The 16,453-nt window shown below is 40.6% G+C and overlaps 1 protein-coding gene across 1 annotated transcript in view; it reads right to left on the bottom strand.

Annotated features, from left to right (window-relative positions):
* PTPRN2 (protein tyrosine phosphatase receptor type N2) overlaps positions 1–16,453 on the bottom strand; it is a 604,238-nt gene that overhangs the window by 99,114 nt on the left and 488,671 nt on the right. The window contains exon 13 of the mRNA XM_081882780.1: positions 15,655–15,870. Coding sequence (XP_081738906.1) covers positions 15,655–15,870 — 216 coding nt within the window. The remainder of the gene's footprint in view (positions 1–15,654; positions 15,871–16,453) is intronic.

Raw genomic sequence — 16,453 nt, 5'->3', positions numbered from 1 at the left:
GGTCTCTCTTGTGGCTTCTCATCTGGTTGGAAACTGTGGAAATCAGGAGAAGTATTTGGTCTGATCCAGTTGGGCTCTTCTTAAGTTCTTATCAGCTTATTTTAAAAAGAGCCTGCTCTATGACCACCCCGCTGTATTTTATTTTGCTTTTAATTTTAAGAGCTTTTGCATCAGTGAATCAAAAACTTTACCCCTCTTTCAAAGTATCACGGAGATTTGCAGTCAGTGCTCTTTTCTCCATAAAAACTAAAGGTGAACAACAACCAAAGGATTGTATCTAAATGCTAGCCATGTTCTGAGTAGACCCATTGATATTACTGGGCATTTATCACGTTGAGATATATATAGCGACATAGAAATGAAATGAATAATGATGACAATGGCATGACTAACATAGCTCCATTAATTTCAACGGATCTGCTCATAGTAGAACTTGGTTGTACACAACCCCAAATTTCACAAAACTACATCCTAAACCGTACCTCCATCACATAGCAATCAACTCCTCTACCATCACTGAGAATGGAAAGTTCCCTGTAAAGAAGTCTTGTAGCTGTAGTCCTCACTGTGGTGGAGACCTGTTGGCAAGTGGGGTCCTATTTAAACTATCCCTAGACTGATCAGTTCCCATGCTCAGTTCCAAGCACCGATTTTGACCTATAAAGTCTCGCATGACTTAGGACCCCAATACCTCCAAAACTACTGCTCACCACATGAACCAGCCTGGATCCTGCATCTTAAGAGGCCCTTCTCCATGTGCCTCACCCAAGGAAGGTGCAGAGGGTGACCACATGAGAACAGGCTTTTTCATGTGGTGGTTCTCCATCTGCAAAATGCTCTCCCCAGGGAAGCATGCCTGGAGCCGTCACTGTGTGTTTTTAGGCACCAGGCTAAGACAATTTTATTTCCCCATGCTGTTGGTAGTGAAGTTCCCCATTACTGGGGAGGGGCGGGGGACAGATTGTGTCCTCCTTAGTGCATTGCTGGATGAGCATTTTAGGAATTTTGCATTGTACATAGTTTTAAATTTGGCTATTAATTTGTTTTGTTGGTTTCTATTTTATTTTGTTAAAAGTACTTTCCTTGTATGAAGGGGTTAAGAAATGCAATGAATAATAAAATAATAAAAATATTGCACTCCTTTCCCATGTCACTTCCCTCACTGCATGCCTGAGGTTGCTTCTGAGTCATCCCAGCTACTACACACTTTGTTTGCTCAATCAAGGAAAGCAGGTGCTGGCATTAAGCAAACTTCTGCCTACCTTTGGGGTTTTTTCTTTTCTTTTCCCCACATCGCTATGGTGAGTTTATACAAATGTGCATACAAACTCCCCTTCATTGCTATTTATTTAGAAAGTTTATAAGCCATTTCACTCTCTTCCTCTCTCTTTTTGTGTGTGCAAAGCTTAGAAACCCGGCTAGACAACAGGCATGGGACAGGGATGCCTACACTGAAATTGTGGAAGTCAAGTTGCCTTGAAAAGGATATTCCATTTGTTTAGTAAATAAAGATAGGACCATGTCTCTTCTGACAAGAGCAAATGAGATAGATGATAGATAGATGATTGATAGATGATAGATAGATAGATGATATAGATGAAAAAGCTTACATTTATTATACCAATGAGGCATTGTTCTTGCATCACAAACAAGTATTAAATCACAGGGTGAACTCTGTTAGTACGTGTCCTGCCATTAGATGTGCAATCTAGATCAGGGGTCAGCAAACTTTTTCAGCAGGGGGCAGGTCCACTGTCCCTCAGACTTTGTGGGGGGCCGGACTATATTTTTTTGTGGGGGAAATGAACGAATTCCTATGCCCCACAAATAACCCAGAGATACATTTTAAATAAAAGCACACATTCTACTCATGTAAAAACAGGCTGATTCCCGGACCATCTGTGGGCTGGATTTAGCAGGCAATTGGGCCAGATCCGGCCCCTGGGCCTTAGTTTGCCTACCCATGATATAGATGCAGTACAGTGGTATACCTTGGGTTACAGACGCTTCAGGTTAAAGACTCCGCTAACCCAGAAATAGTACCTCGGGTTAAGAACTTTGCTTCAGGATGAGAACAGAAATCGAGCAGCGGCAGTGCAGCGGCAGCGTTAGCTAAAGTAGTGCTTCCGGTTAAGAAGTTTCAGGTTAATAACGGACCTCTAGAACGAATTAAGTTCTTAACCCGAGGTACTACTGTACTAGTTTGCTTAGGGTTTCAGAAAACTTGTTCAAGTGCAAAAGACATGGGGAACCCAGGGCCACAGTAAGGCCTAAAGAAGACAATGCACAAGCTGCTCCCTTGCTTTCTAGAGTCACGTCAGCCACACATGGAGCAGATGTAGAAATGGCAGCAGATCAGGCACTAAACAGGATGCCCAAACAGGTAAGAGTAGGATCTCAAAACCGGAGCTGTTGTCTCTCCTGAGAACGACACAATCTTAAAGACTAGCAAATCTAGGTGGAAAGCATTTTCACAGAACCGTTTTAGGAATTTCCATTTAAATAATGGAATTTGCTATAATGCTCAGTTCCAGGCTTTACCATCTGAAGAATGAACTTACATTTGCTATATATAAAAGCTAAGGCTGAAATGCCCATTGCTCCATAAGGCAAGCCTTGTAAGCCAAGTGTCAAATATATGCCAGATATATTCTCATTTGTCTCAAGACAAGTTAGAGATGCTAGCAAGAAATAAGGAAGCACAGAAAAACCAATCTATTTATGAGCCTGGTGATGTAATTTATAGTAAAAATAAATTTCTATCTGCAAATATACTGGTATTCTGTTTGAACCAGCATTTTGTCTGAAAAGAACCCATTTCTTTTTTCTTTTTTTAAAAATTGTTGTTGTGCAACGTTGCTGAAGCCATTGTACTTGTGTCTGAATAATGACAACTGCAAAAGCAGTCATATTCAGCTTCTGAATATGAAATACACAAGTAAAGTCTTCTTGGCCGCTGGAGACTGCATTATACTGGAACAAGCCTGGCATGTTTTAGTATAACACTTGTACATGATGTAAAATAGAATAGGTACTCGGAGGGCTGTAAATTTTTGAAATGAATGTTCATACTATTTTATTTGCTTTTTAACATTTCATTCCACAGAAGCACAGAGTATATCGAACTAACAGTACTCCCTTTATTCCTTGATTTGCTGGGACGTGTAAAATGGTGACTGTGACAGCAGATGGTGTTGGTCACTTATAACTCCTGCCTCCCAGTGTCTACATGCCCAATCTCAAAATCAATCCTAAGAACAGCCCTGGTCCATCTAGTCTAGCATCTTCTTCTCAGTGCTAGTCAGCAAGATGCTTCTGGAAAACTGATAAGCAAAAGTTGAAGGCAGCACCACGTTTCTCCTAAGTATTTGGTACCCAAAGACATACCAGCCCTGAACATGGAGGTTCAATTAAGCCACCATTTCATAAATTAATTTTATAAAATTTTATAAAAAGTAATTTGCCACCCTTTGATAGATTTACCAGAGTGGTAAACCAAATAAAATAAATGCATAATAAAATAAATACACAAAACATGAAAAGTACTCTGTCTGATGTCTCAAAGACATCAAAATGGGCACCAAGCCAGATAGCTTAGTTGGTAGAGCATAAGACCTTTAACATCATGGTCATGGGTTCGAGCCCCAGGTTGTACTAGATGACCCTTGTGGTCCCTTCTGTCTAATTCTCTAATGAAAACCAGGGTCTCTGGGAAGAGTGCTCCAAAGGTGGGGCACCACCACTGAAAGCTCTTTCCTGGTAAACCACCAGCAGTACCTCTGATGGCAAGGGAAGGCAGAGAAGAGTCTCTGATGACGGCACATGCAGGGAGACCAACAACCCTTCAGGTATTCTGTCCCCAAGCTGTGCTGGGTTTCAAAAGCCACTTTTAACTGGACCAACAGCCAGTGTAGCTGGTGAAGAACTGGTGTAAGAGGAGCGTAACATTCAGTTCCCATTAACAGTCCAGCTGCTGCATTCCGAATTAATTGCAGCTTCTGAACCATCTTCACATGCAGCTCCAGCACATCATAGATAAAAGCTGCCAATAGACCTATCACTCCTGAAGTGGTCTAACACTTAAAAACAAAACACAACAAGACTGGGTAGCAGTAAATTCCATAAATGATGGTGGTACCAATGCTCCCCCTCACAAACCACTACTGTACACATGGAAGTGTACAGAATCTACTGCCAATCAAATTCTACTACTCAAGGAGGACCAAAAAAAAGAGTATCCACTCATGTGAAGGATGCAATGTAAAAAACAAATAAATTTTCATTTACTTTGGAGATCCTCCCATCCTTCGCCATATATATATATATGGCAATGATTCCCGACCAAGATATAGTGATCCATGCACAGGTTTCTGTGAACTTGTTTCACAAAGGAGAGCAGAGCTCTTTGGGGAAGAGAAGATGCCTTTTTATCTAGTCCTAGGCCTAATCTAAAGTTCCACTTTCATAATTGCCTCCCTCCCAGCTAGGGAGCTGGAAAAACAGCCCAGGGTGTCCACTTCCTGCCTCTTAGGACAGTGAGGAGGAAGCTGTGACCCTCCAGATGTTACTGGACTCCAGCTTCCATCATACCTGGCTGCACTGGGAGCTGCAGTCCTACAGCATCCAAAGGACCATAGATGCTCCAACCTTATATGGGGGCGTATAGAAGAGAAAGGCGCTGGCGTGCCTGTCTCAAGATCTATGTCTATAGTACATGAAACATATTAAAGTTAGCAACAGGACACAAGGGAAGCAGAACAGCAGGCCTTTTCAAACACAGCTATTCACTTCTGCAATGGATCTCTGAATATATGTTCTTCTGATTCAATGTAAGGAATGTTCCCTTCTTCATCTTGCTAATAGTCAGGAATGAGACGCTAGGGGTCTAAAGCCTTTTAAATATTATTCTGAAGTCTAATCTGTCTATACTAGGATCAAAGTTCTACTGAAATTGGAATTGGGAGAAGAAGAAGAATTAGAAACTTTTTTTTTTCTCAAAGAAGGAATAATTGCTGCTGAAGCAACCAGAGGATTCAAATTAAGAAGGACTATAGTCTTTGGATGATGAATACCAGGGTTAAAAACCATTGACAGTCACCTTTTCCGGTTCAGTTGCTTTTAACTGTAGTAGATAAGGAATATCGCATCCCATAACTGCTAGTGATCTGTGGGTGGGGGAAACCAGAAATTATTCCATTGGCATGGACAGATCATTGCCTGGTCAGTTTTAACTTTAGAGGTAGTTCTGAATGTGTGAAGCCATATACAGCTGTGGTGTGTGGCTACACTTCATACTTGCTTGTTTCTATTCCCCAGAACAGTTTTTTTGTTGTTGTTGTGATGCTCGCCAGAAGGCAGATAGAATTTTGCTACATTCTTGGAATTCTGGGTTTCTTTTTAACTTTGTGAATCTGTTTTATACTTTTAATACTATCGATTTTTTTAAAAAAATGTAGTTCTTATGGGTCGTGAGCTGCTTTGGATGAACTTTATCTGGGAAAGTGGCATGCAAGTATCTTAAAAATGAGAAGAAAAAATGAGAGAAAGGTATTTGTATCTTACATGTAAGGAATCCTACAAATCCTCTAACCTTAGAGGATTCCTGTACCTAGAAAATCATGTGGTATTAACAACCTGTGTGGCCTTCTAACTATTCTTCGCTATGGGGCCATGCAGGTCTATGCGACCTTCAAGACTGATGAGCAGGGGAACCAGGGTAAGCCAAGAAGCATGCAGGGACTATAAGGAAATATGAAATGCTGCTATGCTTGTGCAGTGCTCCCACATCTGTTGCTGGACAATGCAACTTTAGACTATGTATATCCAAATCACTGAGACCACCCTCACAAATATAAGGTCCCTGCATATACAAAGCTAGCAAGTTGCGGAGGCCGGAGAAGATGTAGCACAGCTATCTCCCAAACGTGCTAGATTTGAATGTGCAGAGACTTGTTTGTCCCCCCTCCCCGCTTAAGAAAAACAGCAGCAACAACACTACAAGCAACCAAACGTTCAGTCCCCTCTCTCCTACACCCTTGCAGTCTGCTGGAGGGTACAGTGGAGGAACAGATGGGAATGCGCTCGCATTTGCGTTTCGCCTCAAAATTGAGGAATTGGTATCTTCCCTACCTCCAAAGGCCAAATTTGACAGGTTAGTAGGGCTGCCTACCTGCCAATCATCTGATGTCGCAATGCATCAGGTGACATGGCACTTTGAAGGCCCAACAATCAGCTGATCATCAGGACTTCAGATGCACTGTGCTCAGGGCCTTTGAAGTGTCAGCAATCAGCTGATTGCTGGCACTTCAGAAGCCCCTTTGGCTCCGATTTTGTGTGAACAGGGCTTGCACCAAACGGCCTAGACCCACCTAGGCCAGAGGCTCCCACCCCCTGCTCTAAATCAGGTGGGAGGTCTCATCAACGAGGAAGCAAGGGAACCATTCATTTCACCCCAACCAAGGCCAACCTACAGAGGGCCGCATGGTAAGCTGAAGCAGGAAAACAGTATCTTTTTAATAGCTTCCCCACAATTGCCATCAAATATACTGATGCCATTATTTAAACTTTTCTTCTCCACCCAACAAATCCGCATTCATTCAATTAATGCCCTTTCCTGAATTAATTTCCATTAATGATCCCTTCCCTTCATTAACCCCCACAAAATCATTTTATTTCCACGCAGTGTCAGCCCATTCCCCTCCACCATGTCCCCTCAAGCTCGTTCTCTTTACATGCGCTGCATTATTTTCGACTGGTTATTCCCCCCACCCCACCCCTTACCATCATTCTTAGCTGATAAATGATTGCCTCTCCAGCACAAACACAATAGCACAGCATCAAAGTTCAGCCACTAACCTCTCCTTCCCTTGCCACAACTCTGCTACCCTCTCCCTTCCGTATGATGCGCGACATGTGTTATGAATGACTCTTGCCCGTTTATAGACACATAGAGACCCTAATTGTTGAGCTGTAAGCAAAATCCTAGCCGTGCTGCTCCTTAATAGCGGCCCCTGAAACAGTCACACAGATAGATAGGCAATTAGCCATTTGTGTCAGAAAGACACGGGTTAGGGGCTTCCAGGAAGCATCGGTGCAATGAGCTAGAGCAGAAATCTGTCATTTAAGTAGCGGCCATCACATCAAGCATAGAAATCAAACTAACAGCTATTGCAGAGCAAAGTCCCAGTGGTTTCTGGCAAAAGGATTCGCAGCCAGGACTGTACGTTGGCTACTCTGGCTTGCCTGGAGGAGGGAACAAAGAAGAGTGCCAATATGTCTAGCACCAGCTGCTTTCTCCTCCTGTCAACAAGACCAGGCCAAAATCAAATATGAATCTCTGAACAAGTTAAGTTTCTCCGTGACCAAAAGCATTCTAAGGCTGAGAAGGGGAAAAGGTTGCAAGTCAGATGCAGAGGCTATCCAGGGAAGCCTTTCGAGACAATATTATGTCCACGAAGAATGCTGTTTAATTCTAGGTGGCACTCCTGGCATTCCAAAAAGGGAACGGCATTCAATTCAAGTATTACCAGCATTAGTTTCCCTTGCAGTCTTAACTACTCTCGCAACATAAATATTTATTTGCTCTGTAAGACAGTATGGCACCCAATGGACATGTCAAGCTAAAATTGTTGGTTTTAAAAAATAATAATCAAGGAATAAATAATGCAAGAGGCAAGGTTTAAGGTTAATTACTTTAAAGAGATCAACTCCCAGAGATTTGGCTCAGTCAGTCCACCGTGCCACTTTCATTCTTGTTCTGAAGAATATCAAATGTACTTGTACATTTAAGTTTGCCTTGGAGAAATGTCATTCTCCCAACCTCTCCACCTACACTACTTCCCTGAGAGAAGGGTATTAGCTGAAACTGCGCAGAGAACTCCCTGTACGGAACAGAACGAAACTAGAAGAACCAAAGAGACAAAGGCTCATTTCTCTTCCTGCCCTGTCATTTCAATTCCTAGAGCAGAGGTCACCAACTTCTTTGGGTCCTTGGGCACATCTGTGGAGTGTCAAGGGCACCATCCCCTCTAGTAGTTCTCCTCTCTTTTCCTCCAGCTCAATCTCTCCACAACAGAAAGAAAGAAAACATGCAACACAAAACACTTTGCTTTTTCCAAGTGGTTTGGGGAGAGGTTGTACTGAACAGAACTAAGATTCTCATGAATCTGCTTGATTTTATGTGGGAATCCTCCGGCAAACCATCAACAGATTTTTATTGATAGATCACACATAAATAGCACCACTAAACTTCAGTCCAAGGCAGAGATTAATAATGGGTCTTAAATTTTTTACATACAGTCTGATGGTTAAACCACTGAAAATAATCACAGAACTTGTGTGGATGAGGAGCTGACCTATGGTTACAATGCTTGAAAGGCCCAGATTCCTGACTGGTGGTTCAGTCAATGGAGACCGAGGTGAACTGTGATTTGTTGATGATTTATTTTGTTGTAAGTGTGCGTGTGTGTGTGTGTGTGTGTGGCAGGGAGGGAGGAACCCATGAAAAATTATTCAATTCCAAGAGGATTGTACTGGATCTGAGATGTTTGTGTCCACCCACCCACATTTTCTCTCTCTCATACTTCAGCTTCTCCCACAGCAGCTGCCCCTTATCTTCAAAAACACTCCCCATTCTCTCGGACCCTCTTGGTCACTCCACTGCTTCTTCAGCTGTTTGGTGCCAACCTGGACCCTTGATAAACACATATAGATCAAAGGAGGAGAATGTCACACTTCCAACTTCCTTGGCTGTATGAGGGGGTCAGTACCCTTCCCAACTCATGACATGGGTAGTGGCCTTCACAGGAAATGGTTTCATTGTGGTCATGGGTGCCATAATGGTAACCAAAGTTCCTTTTGTAAGTTTTCCTACCCTGAAGCTGGAAATAAATGTCTCTTCCCACCAAGTATGAATTATTCTGTCAAATATATATGCACTGCATTGGGGCGACCACTGCAGAAGCCTTGCATGTCACCAATACTTGAAAACATGACCAATACATCACTAAGGGTTAAATGCGGAATGACAAAATCCCTTTGGTAATATCCCCTTAATAAGAATAACTATGCAAATACTGATCAACTCAGATCAAATAAAATACACAAGATCTTTTCGGGCAGATAAGAGATACAGGATCCATTTGTCAAAATTGCTCCAAAATACAGTGATTTGCAGTTAACAACGATGAAAAACATTGCTCACATTTCCCTTTGAATATTACTACAATAAATATCTGACATAGTTCAAAGTGCTTTTTAAAATCTCAGCTATCTACAGAAACATATCAACCATGAGTTTTGTTGGAAAATTTAAGGTTGGCAGAATAGTAATCAAGATGCATTGCTTTAAGAGGTGAAGTGGAAGACGAGAATCATAAAATCCACTGTGCTACATTAGTTTTTGTAGTTCTTACAGACTTTGGTCTGATCCACGTCACCTGTTAGCACCACTAGATATGACTCAACATCAGCCTCAGGCACATACTGTTTAATTGACTTTAATAAAATATTTATGCCCAACCATCCAACATAAATGCTTACTTTGGTTTCAGGCAATTACCCTTAATTTTATCCAGTTAAATCTCCGCACCTAATAATTCATTCATTTCTATATCCCTATCTGTATCACAAGAAACGTTGACTATAAACTGTGACTTAACTGCACATTGTCAACTAACTATGTATTCATACAGGATGAGTCCTTTAAAAGAGGTCCCATGGATACAGAGTGCGGTACACATGTTCCACGGGACCTCTTTTAAATGACTCACTCTGTACATGCACTGGACCTATTTAATAACCCCCAAATCTGGCTGTTTCAAAAATGCATGCAAGAGGACTTTTTTCAGCCAATTAGGGTTCAAAAGCAAGTCCAACAACTTATTTCCCTTAGAATTCAATCCTATACACACTTTCCTATAAGTAAGTCCTATGGACCTTAATGGGGCTTGCTTCTGAGTAGACACACATCAGATTGCACTGAGTAGGCATGTAGACTTCTTTTCTTTTTTTACAGGGTAAAATATGTTTTGAAACACCACTACAGACACCCTCACATTGCTTCAGAACTCTACTTTCTTCCTGCTTCAGAGGAGATACTCGTCTTTGTAATGTTTTCCATGCTTATGCAATTGCTTCAATGCCATTCATAATGTGAAACTGTTATATGCATCTCCAAAGACAGAGCGATTCTCTGTGTCATGTGTTACAACGTTGGGTGTTTTGAATATCCCAGCTTGTCAGATGCCATTAGTCTCTTCCGAAGATGCCTATCTGAACATGTCTGGCCATTTGATACAATTGCAAAATGATCCTATTTTCTTCCAAAATTTATTCAGTTTATTAGATTCCGCCGTTAAACAAAGTTGTTTCTCTTCTATTTTCACAGCAAGTTGATGTTCAGTAACACCCAAAAGGTATATAAACTTGCTCTGATCTTATAAGGCAAATTATGTTTCTGTAAGCTACATGCAGAAATAGGCAGCTATGCAATGAACATGCCCATTGCTCAAGTACTATATGCAAAGAAACGTATCTGACGATACAAAAAGGGGAGAAGGTTAAACACAGAAAATTCAAGACATACGTTATCCTAGGATGAATCATTCTGAACTTGATTCGTCAAAGACAATCTGAAAATTGACAGCTTAGAATAAAATACCGAAGCGGGGGCAAGCTATTAAAAGTTGGCAAGAGATTCCCTTGAATTTTAACAGAACTTGCAAATTGTGCAAGTTATTTCGAGACCACGTCTTCCATTTACCTACACTGTCGCAGAGGCTGATGGTTCGGTATCACTTGGCAGATCCAACCCCTTGAGCAGATGCTGTTTTAATATTTCAAAGCCTTAACCAAAGCAAAATGCTTATTGCAATCAAATGGAAGCTTGTGGTAGCAACCCTCATACGGTTGAAACAAAATTGGGGGGCTCTTGAATGCTCACCCCTGGAAGTGCAAAGTGATCTATCCAGTTTAATGCAACGCTTGGAGAGATTTCACAGCTTTAATTCGCTTGCACACTGTTTTCTTACAGGGGTAAATATGCTACTCTTCGCTTGAGACTTAACCGACGCAAATAATCCTTTGAGCATTGTATTAGCATAAAAGATGAAACGGGGGTGTGGGAAGCTTAGCAACCTCAGCCTCATTCTACTTTAACACCGATTCCCCCACTGGAACAATATTTTACTGATGATTATTCGTGGTCTAAGAGATTACGTTCACTAATAAAGTTCTCCAGTTCAAAATGAAAAACAATAAAACACAATGCAAGCAGGGTCACTTGGCACCGTCTTCTACAGCATAGCAATCCACCATGTATGGGGTCAAAAGGCAGAGTGCAGTTGTGGAATCACAAGCACATCTCTTGGAACAGAACCAGCAGAGCATCCCTAAAGAGCAGCAATCATCAATGCACACTGCCATTAATAAATTGCTCACTGATGACAATGAAAATATGCACTTACTGGCAGTGTTTACACACTACCCTCTTTGCACTCCACGCCTGAATGCTTCTCCCCTCCCCAAACCATGGTTTATGTACTAGAGTCTTCAAAGCACGTACAAGTAAAACCAGCTCAATGTTGTAAAACAATAAGTTTACGGTGAAGTTCCTTTGGTTGCATAAATAATGGAGAGAATATGAAGTTCGCAAAATATTGAACTGGCTCTATTTACTACCACCAAATAAACTATAACATTTTTTGTAAAATCAAAAGCATGTGGTAGAAAGAAAAAAGAATTTATTTTAATGGTCTGGGGCTCCAACACAGATTTAAATCAATTGCTGCATGTGCAATTAAGCAAGGATGTGACAGTATTAAAGCAGACACAGAAGTAGATGGTGCGCATCGAAGCATGTATTTGCATGTTACACACATGATAATTTACACTCTTATCGTATTTCACACTGACTGCACTGCAGGAAAAAGCACCTGTGAAATCAAGCTACATCCTTCCCTCTTCCCAAAAAGACTTTTTTTAAAAAAATGCATCTGCCATGTGCATTTTTTTTCCTTTTCTTAACCCAGAGGAAGCAACACAAAGCCAAAAATTCATGAACCAAACTGCAGCTCTTGGTATATGCCTCTGTTCCATAAATATACAACTCTCAATGTTCAAAGTGCTGTGTTTTATATTTTATATTACATTGCAAGAGGGTGACAACTTAAAAGATTTGTTTGATGGCTGACAGATTTTTTTTTAAAAAAAATTTCTGATAATTAATTCTTAAATACTTTGCACCCTATTTGACAAAAAGAACCGGTTCAAGCATGGCAGACGTATAAGAAATATTTCTGCTTGGGAGGAAAGGGACACCAATGATTGGTGCAGAGTAGATTTATGTTCCATAACATTCATTATGCCTCAACAACTATGGCCTACGTGCATGGCATGGTTATTGCAAAACCCCTTTATGAGATCATTCATACACTGAAATCACTTGATACTTTAAGACTGACTTCAGAAGCACTGAGGTTTCAAGAAAACCTTGAAAGGATAGCAGTGCCAATGCTCTTTCAATGACAATACATTTCTCACTTCTTCCTCTGCTTTCCTAACAACACTACATTGCATCAATTAGAAGCAAAGCCTCCAAGAAATGAATTCACAAATATTTCAACTAAATTCCCGTATTACAAGAGGACAAGGTGGATTTGCTCCCCGCCCCCATTAAATGCTGAAAAAGGAGGACTGGTTTATTTGCATAAACAGCATAATATTCTGGAAGGCACCAGAATTGACAGTCACTAGTACTATTCTTACTAATCAAATGGTGTACTTTCATTTTCTACTTTACTGACATCAAATGGAAAAAGCGTGGATTAAATGTTTAAGCAAAAGCATGCTACAGCTGTAATAGCAAGTGCCTGTGAATACAGATATACAATTCCCAGTTTTAGAAATTACGTTATATTCAGTGAAATCCTAAGCGTTTTTACTCAGAAGTAAGTCCCTCTAAGTTCAATGGGAGTTATTCTCTAGTAAAAAGTTTAACACTGCAGCTGGCAAAGGAAGGCTGATTCAGAAGAGTTACATGCGCCCTAAAAGAATGTGGGAGTTTGTGAACATTTGGTGTGCTTTTTGTCTTCAATAATCCCAAGCAAGAACCAAAGAATGATTACCCTTGCCAGCACTTCCTTAATACGATAGAAACGTCATTATGCAAACTCCAGCTTTCCTATCTTCCTCCTAACACTGTAAGTCACCTCATGTAGCCTGAGGTCAACACAGCCCACACTAAATAGCACACACATTAATTCGAACTTCCAATTATGAAAATGTTTTGAATGATCTCCCCAGGGCTATTTGAACGTATGAAGTTGTTCTGTACTTGTTTTGATGAGGCATTGGGAGGAGAAGGGAGGATACTCAAGACTTTCAAGAACTACTTTAAAGTGAGAAAATATAATGACATGAATTAATTCATAAGAATTCATTCTTCTTCTCTGGAGTCCACAGGATGGAAACTTTGCTACTAATTCTACCTGGGAAGCAGCCTCAACAGAACAAGTTTCTAAACAAGCACCCGGAAGAGCCAGAACAGGCATTGAATGGTTTGGCATTTGATTTGATTGCGATATTGTATTGTCCTTTAGCACCAACTGAATTGAAAGCCAGAGACTATGCTGATTCACGGAACGCAACAATCAAGCCCTCCTTCAAAAAACCTGCATTTAAATTCCAACCAGCCTACCTTTATTCTGATCAAAGATGTCCTCACAAAAAGCAGTGGAACTATTTGGGTGAGGTGTGGAAAACCCTTGAACCCCCGTTCAAAATTGGGTTGACAAAAGGGACTGACTTTTGAGTAGACATGTATAGAATTACAGTTTTAAAAATGTTAACTTTAAAAATAGTTGCTTTAAGTATATATACTATTAACTGTTATACTTTTAAAAAATTATATCATAGAAAAAATTAAATAAATGAAGCTTAAATTTCATTTAGCATCTGGATTACAAATTCTTATTAAACAAACCAGAGCTCATTATAAAATCAATATCAACTTAACCAGTGTGCCCCAAGAGAAATGGCAAAAAGGTCACTCCCAGAAATTCAAACAATTTTCCTGCTGGAAGGGCATGATTTTAATTACAGATACCATTAATTAGAACTGTCACAGGGAAGATTGTCCTCTTACTTATCACAAATAAGTATGATTTTCCTCAGATTATTAAATTTATATGCATTAAAAGAAAAAGCTTATGTGTTCCTTTGTAAATGATAACACTTTACATTAAAAATGCCTAGATAAAAAATTAACAAAACTGGTTTAACCGTTTGTTGTTACGTAAACACATTTTTTTGGTTTCAGCAAATGTACCTTTCTCTTCACTGAAACACCTCCCTCCCCCCCCCACACCTCCCTTTGATAAGTCTCTCTCTCTCTTTATTACTACTTTACTTTAGAAGGTTTTCTCCTTCTGCTTAGATCTCAAGTTGAAAGCTCTTCCTCTGAAATGCTAATAAGTTGGGCAGATGTTTGAATTCAGCACTCTTACTGAACATTTCATTGGGTATGCAATGCTGCCCTCCCCCATGGAGGAAAGCACACAGTACAAAGATGAGGAGAGAGGGAGAGAAAAATTGGAGGGAGAAAAGGGGACACAGCTTCAGTACACCAGGATACAGATGCAAGTGCCCTGGGTCGTCAGAGAACACAATGGTAAAAAAATAGAAAAAGGGAAAGGCTTCACAACTCAAAAAGTATACTGAACATTTTTTTATTTAAACGCCTAGCTCATTGTTCCAAACTTTTAGCATTTCTGAGCATTCTTCTACAACTCGGGAGAATTTTACAGGAATACTAAGATTTGTGGACAGCCAGATTAACTGTTAAGATGTGTCCATTTATGCAATGTTCAGTACCATATATAAAATGCCAACGCAGGTGATAAGAAAAATAAGGATTGCCTATCAAAAATAATCTGCCAGTCCTTGATCAGTGCTTCCGAAATAGCACCTTTCACCTCCTATTTACTACAGAAGCCTCACCTATAATGTTTCCATATTCCTTTGCTTCTATCGGCTATCACTGTTCTCAGATTTTTCTTTTATTTAAAAAAAACAAAACCAAAACACCAACAGGCCTGCTTCTAACTTCTCTAGCGCTTACAAATTTATCAGCATTATATTCCAATCTATCTGAATAATGGGAGAAACTGACAACTGCGCAGGTCAAAGGTTCTTTTCATATCACACCTCCAAGAAGTCAATGATTCAAAGAGAGGAACACCTTCAGATAACTGGGTGATCCATGCCTCATAAATTGTAAAGATTGTTTTTAATATCTAAAACGCAGTGACAGCTTCTAGATATTGATGTGTGTGGCGTGTGGGTTTTTTTCTTTTCCGGGGGCATTGAAATTGGCAACTACTTCTTTTAACGTTTCTAATTAGAGGCACATTTACAGCAAGCTACAAGAATAGCAAAGATTAATAACAAGCAATAAAAAAGCTGCTACAGTCTACGGGGGAATATTAATGGAGGGACGCCCAAGTAAGGCATTGTTTAAAGAAAAGGGGGGGGAGAACCCTATCTCGGCTATAAATAAATAAAAGCAGCACTCCCTTGTGTGGGGGATAATAAATAACGGTTTTAAGTATCAGGAAAAAATAAAGAGCTGGTGGAGTGGAGAGGCCGGTCTCCTACCTGATAAGCAGCAGTCGCACTGGAGCTGTTGTCGGAGCCCAGGCTTGTCAGCTTCTCCTTCAGTCTGTGATGAGAGCTGTGGCGGAGGCAATAGATGACCCCAGAAGCCACAAGGATCCCAAAAATGCAAGCGATGGAGAGGAGGGTCAGTATGATGAATTTGGTGGTGTCTCTCTCTTCCTGGGCATGGTGGGGCAAACGCTGGAGCTTGCTTTTCTGTACAAAAAATAAAAATAGGAGAGGTGGGTTTTTTTTTTTAAGCAAGGGCAGAAACAAGAGAGCAACCACTACTTGATCCTGCCGCCCTCCCCCTCCAATGCCAACAGGTGAAATCGCAACACAAAATGAAGAGAAATTGCCACAGTACAAAATTGCAATCAGGCTTCCCTAGCAGAATATTTCAGGGGTTGCAACTACAATCCTATTCATTGAAAATAAGCCCCAATGGATAAAGAGGGTCTTATTTTTAGTAGACATGTATAGGATCACACTGTTTATTTCACACACCAGTTCTTTGGGATGTGTCAGGATAGGAATTAAAAGATTGGGATCCATTCCTAGGCACGATTAGTCAAAAGTATATTCCATTAAAGTCAACGGCATTTGCCTACCCCTTGGTGCAGTACAGACTGCACAGGCAACTCAGTCTTGCATGTTTTTACTTCAAAGTACAAAGTGCAGAATTCAACGAGTCTCTCTCACCCCGTCCCCAAATCCCATATTGTGACCTTAAATGAACTGGAGCAATAGCCAAAAATCCACCCAGCTATCTGGAAAGTAGTATCACTGTTTTCCTCCA

Source organism: Podarcis melisellensis (assembly GCF_964234715.1).
Source record: "Podarcis melisellensis genome assembly, chromosome: 12".
In the NCBI taxonomy this organism is placed as follows: Eukaryota; Metazoa; Chordata; class Lepidosauria; order Squamata; family Lacertidae; genus Podarcis; species Podarcis melisellensis.
The sequence above is the reverse complement of the archived record's forward strand: the minus strand, read 5'-3'. Positions and strand labels throughout refer to the sequence as shown.